Here is a 14,846-nt window from a genome sequence, read left to right on the forward strand (position 1 = left end):
ATCTTGAAAGTCTCTTCCAACCTGGTCTATTCTATTCTATTCTATTCTATTCTATTCTATTCTATTCTATTCTATTCTATTCTATTCTATTCTATAGGCAAAGAATTCTTCAAAGAATTTTCCCTCCTTCCCTGGCACTCCTTGGAGGAAAGAATAGTGTCCCTCCTTGGCCATTGTGACACATGGCCTTTGAGTGATGTGAAGGGGGGAAGATGAAAAGGTATTAGTTAGTCTTATAGAAAAAAAAATAAGTGTGGATAAAAATGGGAGCTGCTGGACAAGGTTCCCCCAGACACAAATCAGGGAGCTGAGCGCACGCCCCCCAGCACTCACAGCTCCTGGGTTGCCTCAAGGAGCACCTCCTTCAGCTGCATGGGAATGCTCTGTCCTGCATCTGTGCCTGGAAGCACCACACATATTCACAGAGCTTCTGACACCGCTTTCAGCCCTGGGAGCCTTCAGCAGTCAGGCTTTGGACAGCTGCCTGACTGCTGGCAGTTGTCTGGGAGAAACTGCACGCCTGCAATGGTAGCTGAAACGGCCTGGTTTCACGGCGGCCCTCGGCGGGGCTTGCTGTCTCCTGCTGTGCAGCCTGGCTGAACCAAAGGGCACTGCGCAGAATTTGCAGCAGAAACCACAAGGTGCACCTCTGGAGAGCTTTCCTGCAGAAGAACCTCTTTTTCTTCCCCCCTCTAGATGTAGTGAACGTAGAGCTAGTGGAAAGTTGTTGGACTGACAGTTCTGGAGAGCAGATACTGTAGCTAGTGAGTGAGAGCCAACTTCTGATACACTGTCCTGCCAGGAAGTCTTCAGGCTGCTCTGCAGAAAGGATACTTCCAGGCACCAGAGAGAAGTTGGCTCTCTGTAGTGCATTCAGTTTTTCTGCTAAGGACACTGAGAGTGGGACCAGTTTATGGTCTTGCCAGCTGGCACAGCAGCTTTGTGTCTGCTGGGAACAGAACAAAACCCCTTAATTCTTCCGAGATAGGCTCTCAGATCTGGGTCATCTCTGGGAGGTCTAGGGAGGTGACCACTGTGTCAGGTTACACCCAGCCAGAGGGGGTTACACCCTCTAGAGGGGGTGGGCTGAAAAGAACCTAGCCCCCAGGGGGACAAAGAAACCTGACCCAGGTGGGCAGAGAGGCTTGGTCCCCCCTCCCCGGGGTTCCACTCCCCCTTCCTCTCCACCCAAGCCTATTTAAGGGGAGCTGTGTCCTGCCCTCTCTCTTGCTCCTGCTCCTTGCCTGCCTGAGAGGCTGCTCCTGCTGCTCCCTGCTGTTGCTGTGACCACAGGGTGGGACCTGCTCCATGCAGCATCCACATTCCCAAGGACTGCATCTGAGGAGAATCCACCCTGCAGCCAGAGAATCCTGTGCCAGCTGGGCCTGGCTTTGGATATATTGCTATTCACCCTTTTCCCTTACACCTTTGTAACTTTCCTTTCACTCAAATGCCTTCTATATTTTGTGAAACTTACCTTTTTACTTCCAAATCGATTCAAGACCTCATTGTTGTGACTTTGCCTCTCTTTTCTCCTGCCTAATTTGCTTTCCCCTCCCAGGAAAAAAGGGAGAGGGGAGGCAACCTCAATCTGTTGCATTTGGGCTTGTGGGCTCCAGGAAAGCTTAAACCACAACAACCATCAAGATGCAAAGGTTCCACGACCTGTTTCTCATCTACTGGATCATGACCATGAGGGTGGTGAGAGCCTGGCACAGGTTGCCCAGGGAGGTGGTGGGAGGCTCACCCTGGAGGTTTTGAAGGCCAGGCTGGATGTGGCTGTGAGCAACCTGCTGTAGTGTGAGGTGTCCCTGCCCATGGCAGAGGGTTTGAACTGGATGATCCCTGAGGTCCCTTCCAACCCTAACAATTCTATGAGTCTATGACCAGCCCTTGTGTTTCTGAAGCAGCCTGAGAGCTCCTAGCAGTGAATGGTTTCCCTTGTGCTATATGGAAACCACACATTGCCAGGTCCAGCATCTCATGCTTTACACTGATCCTGCAGGCAGAGGAATGATTTTTTCAGCTGTGCTCATGGATCAGGAGCTTTGCTGTCCAAAAGAACAAATTGCATCCATCTCAGCCTTACCTTATAGCGTGGAGCAAGTTTTAACAGCTCCCTCAGTGGCACATCAGAGCCCACCACACCCAGGAGAATGCCATGAGATCTCTTCAAAATAAACAAAGGAGAAGCCATTTTCAGGAGAAAAACTTTGGTAGCCCTCTACCTAAATGCAGGCTATTGCCTTCCTTCTAGTCCCTCATGTGTTCTCTCAAGGCTTGTATGAATGTATTCATGCAAAAACAACTAACACAGCTCAGAAAGTCTCAAGAGCTGCTGCAGAGTTTATGGGGAGGAGTATTTCTCCAACTCCCTCAGTGGCAGATCAGAGCCCACCACACCCAGAGGAGTATTTCTCTTTGATACTTGTCAGCATGTCTAACTATGGTTCAAAAGTAATACACAACCATGACAACAAATTTTGAGGGCAAAACATTGCATTCAGTCTGTTGAAACAACAGCAAGGGCAAGGCAATCCTGCAGAACAGCTTGGACCAGTTGCTAACTTTTTGACTTGACAAGGAGAAAATGGTTAATTTGGGAGAAAGGAATGCAGGACATCCCCAGGAAATGAGGCATTGGTCATTTACTGAGAGAGCATCATCTGGAGAGCATGGTGGGGAAATAGCACACAGGCTCCCACTGCAGCACTCCTAGAGATTATCAGAGATGAAGGCCAGCCTCAAGTGGAGAAGGCACACAACTGATGGTAGGAGCTGGATGAAGAGTTCATGCCCTGTGCAGCAATGGTAAGGTGCTCTCTCTGCTGAGAAACCAGAAATGCTGTGGGAAAGAGTGTTTAAAGGCTGTCAAACCCTGGGGTAAATGCCCTGATGAAAAACAACCTTTTAATCTTACCAAAATACCAATCAGGTCTGACCTCACTGAAGTGTAGAAGATGCTCCCCAGGAGAAGATACCAAAGGGTACAGGCTTTTTAATCCAGCAGACAAAGCCATTATGACAGGCAAGTGAGGCCACACTAACTGAAGGTGGAATTGAGGCAGCAGCTTTTAATGAGGAGTGAAAAACCAGGACGGAGAGCTCAGGGCTGGGTGCCTTTCTTTGATGACCCTTTTGCCAAACAGAGGTTGTTTGGCTGGTGAAGGACAGCTCCTATAAAGGTCTGCAATAAAATGCACAGGCTAGACAAGATAATGACCTCCTCCAGCCTGAAACGTTATGGGTCTGTGAATTAGGCTCAGTTTGAAAATGGAAAGGATGAAACAGGGAGAAATGTCACAGCTAAGGGGCATTTGGAAGAAACAGTGCTCAGATGAGATGACAGACTGTCATTTTGTCAGACAAATTAGCAGCCACACGTCCTGCCAGGGGTCTCCTGCAGTCCCTCAAAGGCCAGCTCTTCTTTCAAGAGCTGTTGGCTCAAAAGCCCCACCAAGGTCCGCTGCATCCTCTGCCTGCTGCTGGCTGGGAGGGAGCGAAGCCGGCACCGCACTTACCGTCTCGTTCTTTTTGCTGAAGACTGGCATGGCCACTGTGGTCATCAGCAGCAGGCTTTGAGCCTGAGATGCAAAGAGCTGCCACAGAACAGCAAGCCATGTGTTAACAAATGCAATACCACAGACAACCCCGACGAAAGGCGCTGGAATTCCCGAGGACCCCAGATGATGGTTACAATTAGCCACCCCCTTTGCCTCCCACGGCCCTCTAAAAAGGGATGGCAGCACTTTGCAGTTCTCTGTATCCAAGAGGATCGTGGGATGGATGCTTGCTTGTGTGGGGTGATGAGGATGGGATGGAAGCCAGTGAAAGGTGTTGAAGCAGGAGAAATTAAAGAGCTGTTTGAATGAAGAGACAGGAGCCTGTAGAAGTGGTGGCATGATTTATACCCACCATGCTTTGGGAGTGCAGGCAGGAGTGCTTTAGCAACAGGTCTGAAACCACCAACACAAGGAGCACAGAAGAGAGAAATGCAGCACAAATATACCATGCCTTGGGAGTGTAGACAGGAGTGCTCCAGCTACAGGTCTGAAACCACCAACACAGGGAGCACAGAAGAGAGAAAAGCAGCACAAATGCAGCATGCTTTGGGAGAGTGGACAGGAGTGCTTCAGCAACAGGAGAACCACCAACACAGGGAGCACAGAAGAGAGAAAAGCAGCACAAATGCAGCATGCTTTGGGAGAGTGGACAGGAGTGCTTCAGCAACAGGAGAACCACCAACACAGGGAGCACAGAAGAGAGAAAAGCAGCACAAATGCAGCATGCTTTGGGAGTGTGGACAGGAGTGCTTTAGCAACAGGAGAACTACTAACACAGGGAGCACAGAAGAGAGAAAAGCAGCACAAATGCAGCATGCTTTGGGAGTGTAGGACAGGAGTGCTTCAGCAACAGGAGAACTACAAACACAGGGAGCCCAGAAGAGAGAAAAGCAAGGAGTGAAATCACAAACAAGACATCATCTACACTACAAACACAGGAGTACCACAGATGAGAAACAACACAGGCAAATATTTGAAGGGCACAAATGCACAGGGAGCCTACTCATGTGTGCTTGTTACTCAAGCAGCTAAGCTTAGACAAACCAGACAAACTCATAATCCAAACATGGAAGCTGGTGAGCTGTCTCTACAGGGGATACAAGACATGCACCCACAAGGAGGTAACAGGTGGTCTGTGCAGAATGCAGATGCTCTAAAGACAAACATGAAAGGAGTTAAGCAAGACACAGATGAAGGAGTCTCTCAAACATGCTTTGATGCCAGTATCATCCTCCTTCTAGCTCTTATTTGGTTGAGTAAATAGCAAGGCAAAAATGGCCTCCTGTCTCCATTACTACACATGCTGGAGTCATAGGGGAGCCAGCCAACCCTCTGTACAGTTGTTTGATGGAGATCTGGGCCTGGTATCTTGGGTTACTTCTCTGGAGGGCTCTTTGTGGGAACTTTGCATTCACACCAACACTTGCATCTACACACAGCAAGTAAACTTCTCCAGCACTTACAGAAAGAAGAGATCCAGTGAACTAAGCTATAGCACAACACAGACAGCCCTACCTACTCTGAACCAACAGCACAGCACAGCTCCCCAGTACATCCAGCATCTCCTTTCTTCTTCTTGCCAGTGTAAAAAGGCTTCTCCAGTGCTGCAGCTTGCAGTCTGCCCCTGTTCCCCATCCCCCTTCCAGATGTACAGGCCAGCTGTGGCTGTGAGCACTGGCACTGACACACCAACCAGCACAAGGGAAACAACACGCTCACGAAACACAGGGGTGCAGTTACCTCCTCAGACTGTGGCAGCTAGTGAGAAACATGGATGAACAGATGAATGAATACATGAATGGAGGAATGAACTGAGGGGAGAGGTTGGGGGGCAGGAAGAGCATGGCAAGCCAAGCTAAGTGGCAAGAAAAGAGGTGCAACAACAAAAGTGCAGCAAACATAAATCCCTGTGGCTGCCTGGGGAAGTGTGACACCACACACCATGCCTGCTAATAGAGTATCTTGCTGTGGAGTTATTAGCAGTCCTGGAGGTTTTGCTTAGCACACTGGAGTACCATGTCTCCAGCTCTCACCTGGCACAGCTCCTGCAGCAGAAGACATCCCCATGTCACCCTCACAGAGCTCAGTGTGCCGCAGCTGCAGCCTCTACGGTCAGCCACAGCACAGAGGAGGGGAGCAGTCCCTCCACACAAGCATCTCCTGAGTATAGTATCTGTGCACCATGATAGTGCCAGCCTAGCTGCCTTGAAGGTGTTTCCTGGGGTCTGCATGGTGTTGACTGAGTACAGCAGCGAGCACTGCCACATCTGACCTGACCTTCTATGTTTCCTGCTACAAAGCTAAAACCCAGCACCCTTAGTTTTACTCCCAGGTGCTGAGTTTAGGTTTCTCACTGGGGATCCTCAACCTGAAAACTGTAAGCTCTCCCCTGGACACTCAAAAGCTGCTGCTGGCCAAACCAGAGCAACTAACTTTGACCCCAGAGTGGGATTGTGTATGGAAGCATTCCTCTCAGGTAGTATAAACGGGCCTGGGACTTTGGGGTTGTCTCTGGAAGAGGGGGATCTGGCTGCTGTCACAATTACACAGACAGATCTCTGGGGTGAAGAGCCCAATGCAGGGAAAAAACAACAATAACAAACTTTTATCACCCTGAAAGGAGGGAGAAGCCCAAAATAAGATCTGTAGCTTTCTCTTTGTTCAATGTGAAAGGGAATGGAGATGGAGAAATGTCCTCTGTCTGGGGAAGGGCAGGGGAAGTTTCCTTTGCTGGTAGTCTACTTCTGTCCCTTTGTCCTTCCCTTCACTTCTTTGAATTTCAAAGCTGCCAGGGCACCACAGCATGGCAGCAGCACCTGCTCATGGGCCAAAGGTCTGAAGGCATGGCAGCCCTGAGACAAAGCCAAAGGTGCTGGGTGGGGGCTGACTGCCTGGTCCTTTGCAACGTGCCCTTTAGCCACAGGGCCTCTGCAGCAATGTCAGAACTTGCTAGCTCAAGGCATGAAAGAGTGAGCCTGCTTCCCAAACTGAGTTCTGGATCTCTGAGTGGGAAGCAGCCTGCACCCAGCTGCTGGGCTAGAGGAGATAAATCTCCCTGACCCATATCCTGAGATGTAAATAAAATAATCTTTCCTGTGAATAATCCCTCAGAAGGTAACCTGCTTGCACAGAAGCACTACTGAAGCCACGCTGTGCCTGTGTGATTATTCCTGGGCCACTGCAGATTCAGTCTGCATACACTTCTCAATTCCAGGAGGGTGCAGGAAAGAAAAGATTTCTCTCTGTCTCAGTAGAGCTAGAGACCAATAATTTCTATCAGTCAGCCAAGGTCCTGGCTTCACATACATTTCAGAAGTTTGTTTGGATTCTGATACACAGAAGATATTTAGATGGGACAAGGATCTGGAGGTACTGGAGCATGTCCAGAGAAGGGCCATGAGGATGAGCTCTCTCCTGTGAGGACAGACTGAGAGAGTTGGGGTTGTTCAGTCTGGAGAAGAGAAGGCTCCAAGGAGACCTTCTTGTGGCCTTCCAGTATCTGCAGGGGGCTACAAGAAAGCTGGGGAGGGACTTTTGAGGGTGTCAGGGAGTGATAGGACTGGGGGGGATGGAGCAAAACTAGAAATGAGTAGGTTCAGATTGGATGTTAGGAAGAAGTTGTTCCCCATGAGGGTGGTGAGAGCCTGGCACAGGTTGCCCAGGGAGGTGGTGGAAGCCTCCTGCCTGGAGGTGTTTGCAGCCAGGCTGGATGTGGCTGTGAGCAACCTGCTGTAGTGTGAGGTGTCCCTGGCCATGGCAGGGGGGTTGGAACTGGCTGATCCTTGAGGTCCCTTCCAGCCCTGACAATTCTGTGATTCTGTTCTGTGAATTGTCTGAAGTGGGGGTGTCAAGATGAGGTGACCAGGCTCTTTTTGGTGGTGCCCAGTGATAGGACAGGGAATGATGACTACAAGCTGGAGGTTCCACTTCAACATGAAGAGAAACTTCTTTGGTGTGAGGGTGCAGGTGCCCTGGAGCAGGCTGCCCAGAGAGATTGTGGAGTGTCCTTCTGAGATTCCAAGCCCCCCTGGACATTGTGATTCTGGGCCAGCTGCTGTGGGTGCTCCTGCTTTATCAGGGGGATTGGGATCACTAGAGGTCCCTTCTAATCCCTACCATTCTGTAGGTGGTGGAAGCCTCATGCCTGGAGGTGTTTGCAGCCAGGCTGGATGTGGCTGTGAGCAACCTGCTGTAGTGTGAGGTGTCCCTGGCCACGGCAAGGGGGTTGGAACTGGCTGATCCTTAGGGTCCCTTCCAACCCTGACAATTCTATGATTCTATATGTCTAACATGGCAGCTGAGAGTCTAAGAGCTTTGCCAGTGTTGCCCACGGGCCCTGCTGTCAGCTGGCTGAACACTTGTGCCGCAGGTCTTACCGCACTGTCCATGTAGGCTTCGGTCCAGATGATGTCGTGGTCATGGTTGATGACCATGGGCCGGCTCAGCACGTGCAGGTACTCCATTACATTCTCCTGGACATCTGCCAGCGTGGAGATCTGGGTGTAGTAGCCTTCGTGGGGAAACAGGGCTGTGAGGCACTCTGCCAATGCACCTTACATGGTTTTTCAATAGGCACCTGTGCAAAGCTACAAAACTAGATGGCAAATGCTGCTTTGGGTGGCAGGCAGCAAAACTCTCCTCTGCTCAGGCTGCCTCTGCCCCTGAGAGCAAACACTCACAAAGTGTTCCACCACGCTACCCACTTAGCCTGATCAATTTTATGGTCTCTTCTCCCAGGCAGCCAGTACCAGAACAAGAGGACACAGTCTCAGGCTGCGCCAGGGGAAGTTCAGGCTGGAGGTCAGGAGGAAGTTTTACACAGAGAGAGTGATTGCCCATTGGAATGGGCTGCCTGGGGAGGTGGTGGAGTCACCATCACTGGAGGTGTTCAGGAGGAGACTTGACAGGGTGCTTGGTGCCATGGTTTAGTTGTTTAGGTGGTGTTGGTTTGGTTGATAGGTTGGACACGATGATCTTGAAGGTGTCTTCCAACCTGGTCTATTCTATTCTATTCTATTCTATTCTATTCTATTCTATTCTATTCTATTCTATTCTATTCTATTCTATTCTATTCTATTCCATTCCATTCCATTCCATTCCATTCCATTCCATTCCATTCCATTCTATATTAAGCCCAAACTTCCAACTTCTCTTCCAGAACTTTCCCAGCACTTTTTACAGCCAAAAACAGTGACCACTTGGAAGCAGAAGGTAAAAGTACAAGTACTGGACTGGGCAGTAGGAAGAATTTGTTCCCAGCAAGAGTGGTCAGGCCTTAGAATGTGCTGCCAAGGGAGGTGGTGGAGTGCCCAAGCCTGGATGTGTTTGAAGGTGGTTTGGCTGTGCTGCTTGGAGCTATGGTTTAGGGATGAGCCTTGCAGAGTAGGGTTCTGGGTTGGACTTGGTGATCCTGAGGGGCTTTTCCAACCTGAATGTTATTCTGTGATTTCTCTCTATTTCCAAAGCTTTGTCCCCACAGAAGGACCCACAACAGTCCAAAACTACAAGGACTGCATGGAAAGAATGCTTTCAGTTTGGTGAAGGATCCTGCAAGCTAGCTGCCTAGCTACTTAGAAATGCTAACCCTCTGTCAGCTCCCAGGGAGCTCTGTCCTGCTTCTCACCACTTGGAACTGATTGATTGTACTTTGTGTAGGACAGAGGATGTCAGATAGATGGAAAACTTATGCTATGGCTAGGAAAGCACTATCATCTGACAGGGCTTTGGGATGTGGAAACAGATTTAGTGTGCTTGAAAAACAAGGACTACAAGAGCTATGAAACATGGAACCAAAACCAGAGAGCCTTCTGCAGAGCTCAAGTCTGGGAGGTAAACATCCAAGTGCTAGGAGCATATATTTGTCTTCTCTGGTTGTTCAGAGGGATTCCTTCTCACATTTTGTGGTGAAGCAACAGCAGTGTAAATTCCCTGACACTGCTCTGCTGGCTGAATATGCAGTCTGAAATGCAGGGGGTTTGTTTCATCCGACAAAACCTGGAAGTGCTACTTGTGATTCAGAGTGCTCACAGATGAATGTTTAACAACCCCAGCTCACAGACATTCTGCAGGCCAGCAGCTCTTGTCTGTCAGTTATTTTCAGTAGCATAGGTACCCATGCATTTCATAACCTGCTGGAGCCTCTGCTCAGGCAGGAAAGGAGTTGTTGTACCTAGCTAGGCAGTCCCCAGCTTCAGTCTCCCCTCCCTTTTCCTATTTGAGCAGAATACAGATGCAGTGAGTACTACTGACAGGCTCCAGGCACAGTGGGACCAAGGGATGCCCAAACAGGGACTACTTTCTTCTCCACTCTTCCTTTACCCTTACAGACTCTGGCAGGGCTAGAGAGGCTTTTTTTAACTGGCCCCAAATGCACAGAGGTGTCTCAGCTAGGAGAGGGCTGAAGCTCCTCTCCTGTGAGGACAGACTGAGAGAGTTGGGGTTGTTCAGTCTGGAGAAGAGAAGGCTCTGAGGAGACCTAATTGTGGCCTTGCAGGATCTGAAGTGGGCTACAAAAAAGCTGGGGAGGAACTTTTTAGGGGGCCAGGTAGTGATAGGACTGGGGGGAATGGATCCAAGCTAGGGGAGGGGAGACTGAGATTAGACATTAGGAAGAAGTTGTTCCCCATGAGGGTGGTGAGAGCCTGGCACAGGTTGCCCAGGGAGGTGGTGGAAGCCTCATGCCTGGAGGTGTTTGCAGCCAGGCTGGATGTGGCTGTGAGCAACCTGCTGTAGTGTGAGGTGTCCCTGGCCATGGCACGGGGGTTGGAGCTGGCTGATCCTTGAGATCCCTTCCAACCCTGACAACTCAGTCATTCTGTGATCTACTCTGACTGGATTTTCCCATTCCTACCATTTCCTGCTAACTGGGGAGAATATTTTGATTTTGGGGTGGTATTAACAAGCTCTGCTGGAAGCTCAGTGAAACCACTGGCACAGAAAGGATTTGGCCAGGATATAGGGGTTAACCTTGTGAAAAATCCTGCAAAGTCTTCAAAGAAAAGATGTCTGGTTTGCACCTGTGCCAAAATCTGTCAGGCTTTCTGAGAGAGTTTTAGACTAACTGTCAAAAGCCATCAGCTGGGACACACAAAAAAGCAGGGACTGAGGTGGACTACAGCCAGCCTGAATCTCAGTCATAGTGTCCCTTAGCAGTGTGACAGGAAAATGCTCAGCACAGAGGACTTGTGTTAATGGGACACAGGCACTGACCATGGGGATTAGCAGGGCCTCCTTTTTCCTTAGGCTGTTTTCCAACCAAGGGTTTGGGGGCCTCAGGTATAGTGAGCAAGCCTCAGAGGGCTCTGTGGCCCCAAGGGTGCAGTCGACACATGGCCTGTGTGATGGGGGTTGGGTAGCCACTGCCATACAGCACTGTCAAGGGCTGAGCTGAACCTGCTGTTACCCACACCGTGCTGCAGTCATGCCAGCTTCAGAAACGAAAGTGCTGGCTGGAGCAAAGGATGATGGGGCTGGAAGTTCAGATTGCAGCATGGGAGGCTTCCTCTTGAGGCACTGGCACAGGTTGCCCAGGGAGGTGGTGGAAGCCTCATCCCTGGAGGTGTTTGCAGCCAGGCTGGATGTGGCTGTGAGCAACCTGCTGTAGTGTGAAGTGTCCCTGCCCATGGCAGGGGGGTGGGAACTGGATGATCTTGTAGGTCCCTTCCAACCCTGACAATTCTGTGATTCTATGACCCTTCTTCTCTGATTCTTCTGGTTGCTGCTTCTCAGTTCCAGGTTTTTGGGTGCTGGCTTTTCCACTGGGATGGTGGCAGATCACCAAGTCCAACCTATCACCCAACACCATCTAATCAACTAAACCATGGCACCAAGTGCCTCATCCAGGTTCTTCTTTAACACCTCCAGTGATGGTGCCTCCACCACCTCCCTGGGCAGCACATCCCAATGGCCAATCTCTCTTGCTGGGGAGAGAGTACCACAATTTTGTACCATATGATCTGATTTTGCTCAGTATAGGTATTCTTATCTTGAGCCCAATCCAAAGTTTTTGTGTGTTACTTGTCCCTCACTTCTGTGTTGGGAAGATAGCAATAGCCAGCTTAACCCACTGGTTCCCTTTGACCTGCTTTGTTCTGATCTGGACCATTCCAAGCACCTTTGTTGTTGCAGGCAATCCACTTCACGTTAGGTGCAAAAGTGACCTCTCGCCCAATGAGATAAGTGAAAACCCGGACCTGGGAATGCAAAGACAGAAGAATAAGGCTGTAATGTGCCACAGCAGATCAGGGAGGTCCTCCTGCCCCTCTACTCAGCCCCAGTGAGGCCCCACCTAGAATATTGCATCCACTTCTGGGCTCTCCAGGGATCTGAGAGTCCAAGGGAGGCTACAGGGATGCTGAAGGGACTGCAGCACTGCCTGGGGAGGAGAGGCTGAGAGCCCTGGGGCTGTTTAGTCTGGAGAGGAGAAGACTGAGAGGGGATCTGATCAATGTCTATCAATAGCTGAGGGCTGGGGGTCAGGAAGGAAGGGACAGGGACAGGCTCTGCTCACTTGTGCCCTGGGATAGGACAAGGGGCAAAGGATGGCAACTGCAGCACAGGAGGTTCCACCTCAACATGAGGAAGAACTTCTTGACTGTGAGGGTGCCAGAGCCCTGGAGCAGGCTGCCCAGAGAGGTTGTGGAGTCTCCTTCTCTGGAGCCTTTCCATCCCTGTCTGGATGTGTTCCTGTGTGAGCTGTGCTGGATTCTCTGCTCCTGCTCTGGCAGGGTGGCTTGGACTGGAAGATCTCCAGAGGTCCCTTCCAACCCCTAACATCCTCTGATCTTGTGAAAATCCAAATGCCAAGGTTTGACATCCTGTTGTACACTGATGGGGAATGTGCATTTGTGGTGCACAGCAACATCTCTGCCTTCACACAGGAGCCTCTTGCTCCATTTGTTGTGCATTTTGTGAGCTGGAACCTAATTTCCAATTACACTAAGCCCAGAAAGCCAAGCAGCACCCAGGATCATCTGAGTAACAAGGCAGAAGTGCAAATTCTGTGTAATTTTATGATGGCAGCTCTGCCAGGCACTCAGCAAGCACATGCAGAGGGGTTTATAGCTCAGAGGAATCCTTTACCAGGGGAACAGCTGCTTGTATGAATCATTTAGAGAAAGCTTCAGCATTTGTCTTGTGTTTGACCAACAACAAAAGAGCCAATCCTGAAATAAACTTTAACAGCCCCATGCTCTGCTCTCTCAGCAGGCTGCTCCTCTCCCTTTGTGCACTGCTGCTAGCTGGGATGAGATAAACAATAAATCAGGGGCCATCCTCTGTTCCACCTTTACAGGCTGCTCTGCCAGTACAAGCCTGCAATCACAGAGCTCAGAGTAAACAGGGCTGGAAGGCAGTGAGAGAGGTTGAGGGAGTGTGGTGGGTTGAAATTTCCTCCCCAACATTAAATGTGCCAGAGCAGCTCAGCTGGAAGCAAATGAAAGCTGTGTTTACAAGCAACACTACAATCTGCAGTGGAGTGCAATGAGCATGTACAAAACATCCAGGAGTTACAATAGTTACAGGGATTTACAATTAATAAGCAGCACAAGGACCCCCCCCTAGGCAAAGGCCAGGGGAAGCTACCAGCTTCTCCCTCCTTGTCCTAATACAGGCCAGGATGCCATTGGCCCTCCTGGCCACCTGGCACACTGCAGGCTCATGTTCAGGTGGCTGTTGATCAGCATCCCCAGTTCCCTCTCTGTTTGGGAGCTCTCCAGCCACTCTGACCCCAGCCTGTAGCTCTGCATGGGGTTGCTGTGGCCAAAGTGCAGCCCCTGGCACTTGGACTTGTTGAATGCCATCCTGTTGGACTCTGCCCATCTGTCCAGTTGGTCGAGGTCCCTCTGCAGAGCCTTTCTACCCTCTAACTAACATCTGCCCCTAACTTGGTGTCATCTGCAAACCTGCTGATGACTGACTCAATGCCCTCATCCAGATCATCAATGAAGATGTTAAAGAGCACAGGGCCCAGCACTGATCCCTGGGGGACGCCACTGGTGCCTGGCTGCCAGCTGGCTGTGGCACCATTCACCACCACTCTCTGGGCTCAGCCTCCAGCCAGTTCCTAACCCAGCACAGAGAATTCCTAACCCAGCACAGAGAATTCCTAACCCAGCACAGACCAGCTGCAAACACTCCTGGATGGGAGGCAAATGCTTTGCAGAAGTTCTTTTCCCTGTGACAATACTCAGCTCAGCCTTCGTGGTCTTACCAGGAGGCTGCTGTGATTGCCCACACCCTTAGGAAACAAAGTGCAGGAACAGCCCCAATAGCTTCAGTGACCTACAGAGAGCTGTTTGTGATCCCTCTGCCTCTGGAACTGCTGCGGGAAGCTCCTGCTCGCTGCGTGGGATTGTGTTGGCAGCTGGGGGCCCCTGGGGCGTGGGTGTGGAAAGGAAAACAAAAGGTTACCCCAAACAAATTCCTTGGGTAAATATCTGGAATCAGAGGAGCTGTGCCAGAACAGTTTGTGGAATCATAGAATCAATAAGGTTGGAAAAGACCTCAGGGATCATCAAGTCCAACCTATCCCCCAACACCTCATGACTAACTAAACCATGGCTCCAAGTGCCACATCCAATCCCCACTTGAATACCTCCAGGGATGGTGACTCCACAACCTCCCTGGGCAGCACATTCCAAAGGCCAATCTCTCTTTCTGTCTGGGAAGAACTTTCTCCTCACCTCCAGCTTAAACCTCCCCTGGCACAGCTTGAGACTGTGTCCTCTTGTTCTGGTGCTGGTTGCCTGGGAGAAGAAACCAACTCCCACCTGGCTACAACCTCCCTTCAGGGAGTTGGAGAGAGCAAGAAGGTCTCCCCTGAGCCTCCTCTTCTCCAGGCTAAGCAACCCCAGCTCCCTCAGCCTCTCCTCACAGGGCTGTGCTCCAGACCCCTCCCCAGCCTTGTTGCCCTTCTCTGGACACCTTCAAGTGTCTCAATGTCCTTCTTAGATTGAGGGGCCCAGAACTGGACACAGGACTCAAGGTGTGGCATAACCAGTGCTGAGCACAGGGCAGAAAGACCTCCCTGCTCCTGCTGGCCACACTATCGCTGATGCAGGCCAGGATGCCATTTCTTCCCTTCTCTCTTCTCTTCTATCTCTGGCTGGTTTTGCTTTGCTCAAGGGAGATAATCTGCGTGCTTTGGCTGGCTTTGGCTAAGCCTAACCCACTTCTTCTCTCTCCACTCCTTTTTCCCTTGGGACAAGGGGCTGTGGGGAGGCAGTGGAATGGCTTCCCTGGTCTCTGACCAGGGGGGTTTTATGTTGCTTGCTAATTGTAAAT

At 50.5% G+C, this 14,846-nt stretch overlaps 1 protein-coding gene across 1 annotated transcript in view; it reads right to left on the reverse strand.

Moving 5' to 3' along the window:
• CACNA2D4 (calcium voltage-gated channel auxiliary subunit alpha2delta 4) overlaps positions 1-14,846 on the reverse strand; it is a 197,890-nt gene that overhangs the window by 117,444 nt on the left and 65,600 nt on the right. Inside the window, 4 exon segments of the mRNA XM_068141829.1 lie at positions 2,090-2,170; positions 3,522-3,599; positions 7,940-8,073; positions 11,677-11,755. Coding sequence (XP_067997930.1) covers positions 2,090-2,170; positions 3,522-3,599; positions 7,940-8,073; positions 11,677-11,755 — 372 coding nt within the window.

Source organism: Melanerpes formicivorus, unplaced genomic scaffold (genome assembly GCF_026170545.1).
Source record: "Melanerpes formicivorus ecotype bairdi unplaced genomic scaffold, bMelFor1.0.p_v2 SCAF_8, whole genome shotgun sequence".
Taxonomy (NCBI): Eukaryota; Metazoa; Chordata; class Aves; order Piciformes; family Picidae; genus Melanerpes; species Melanerpes formicivorus.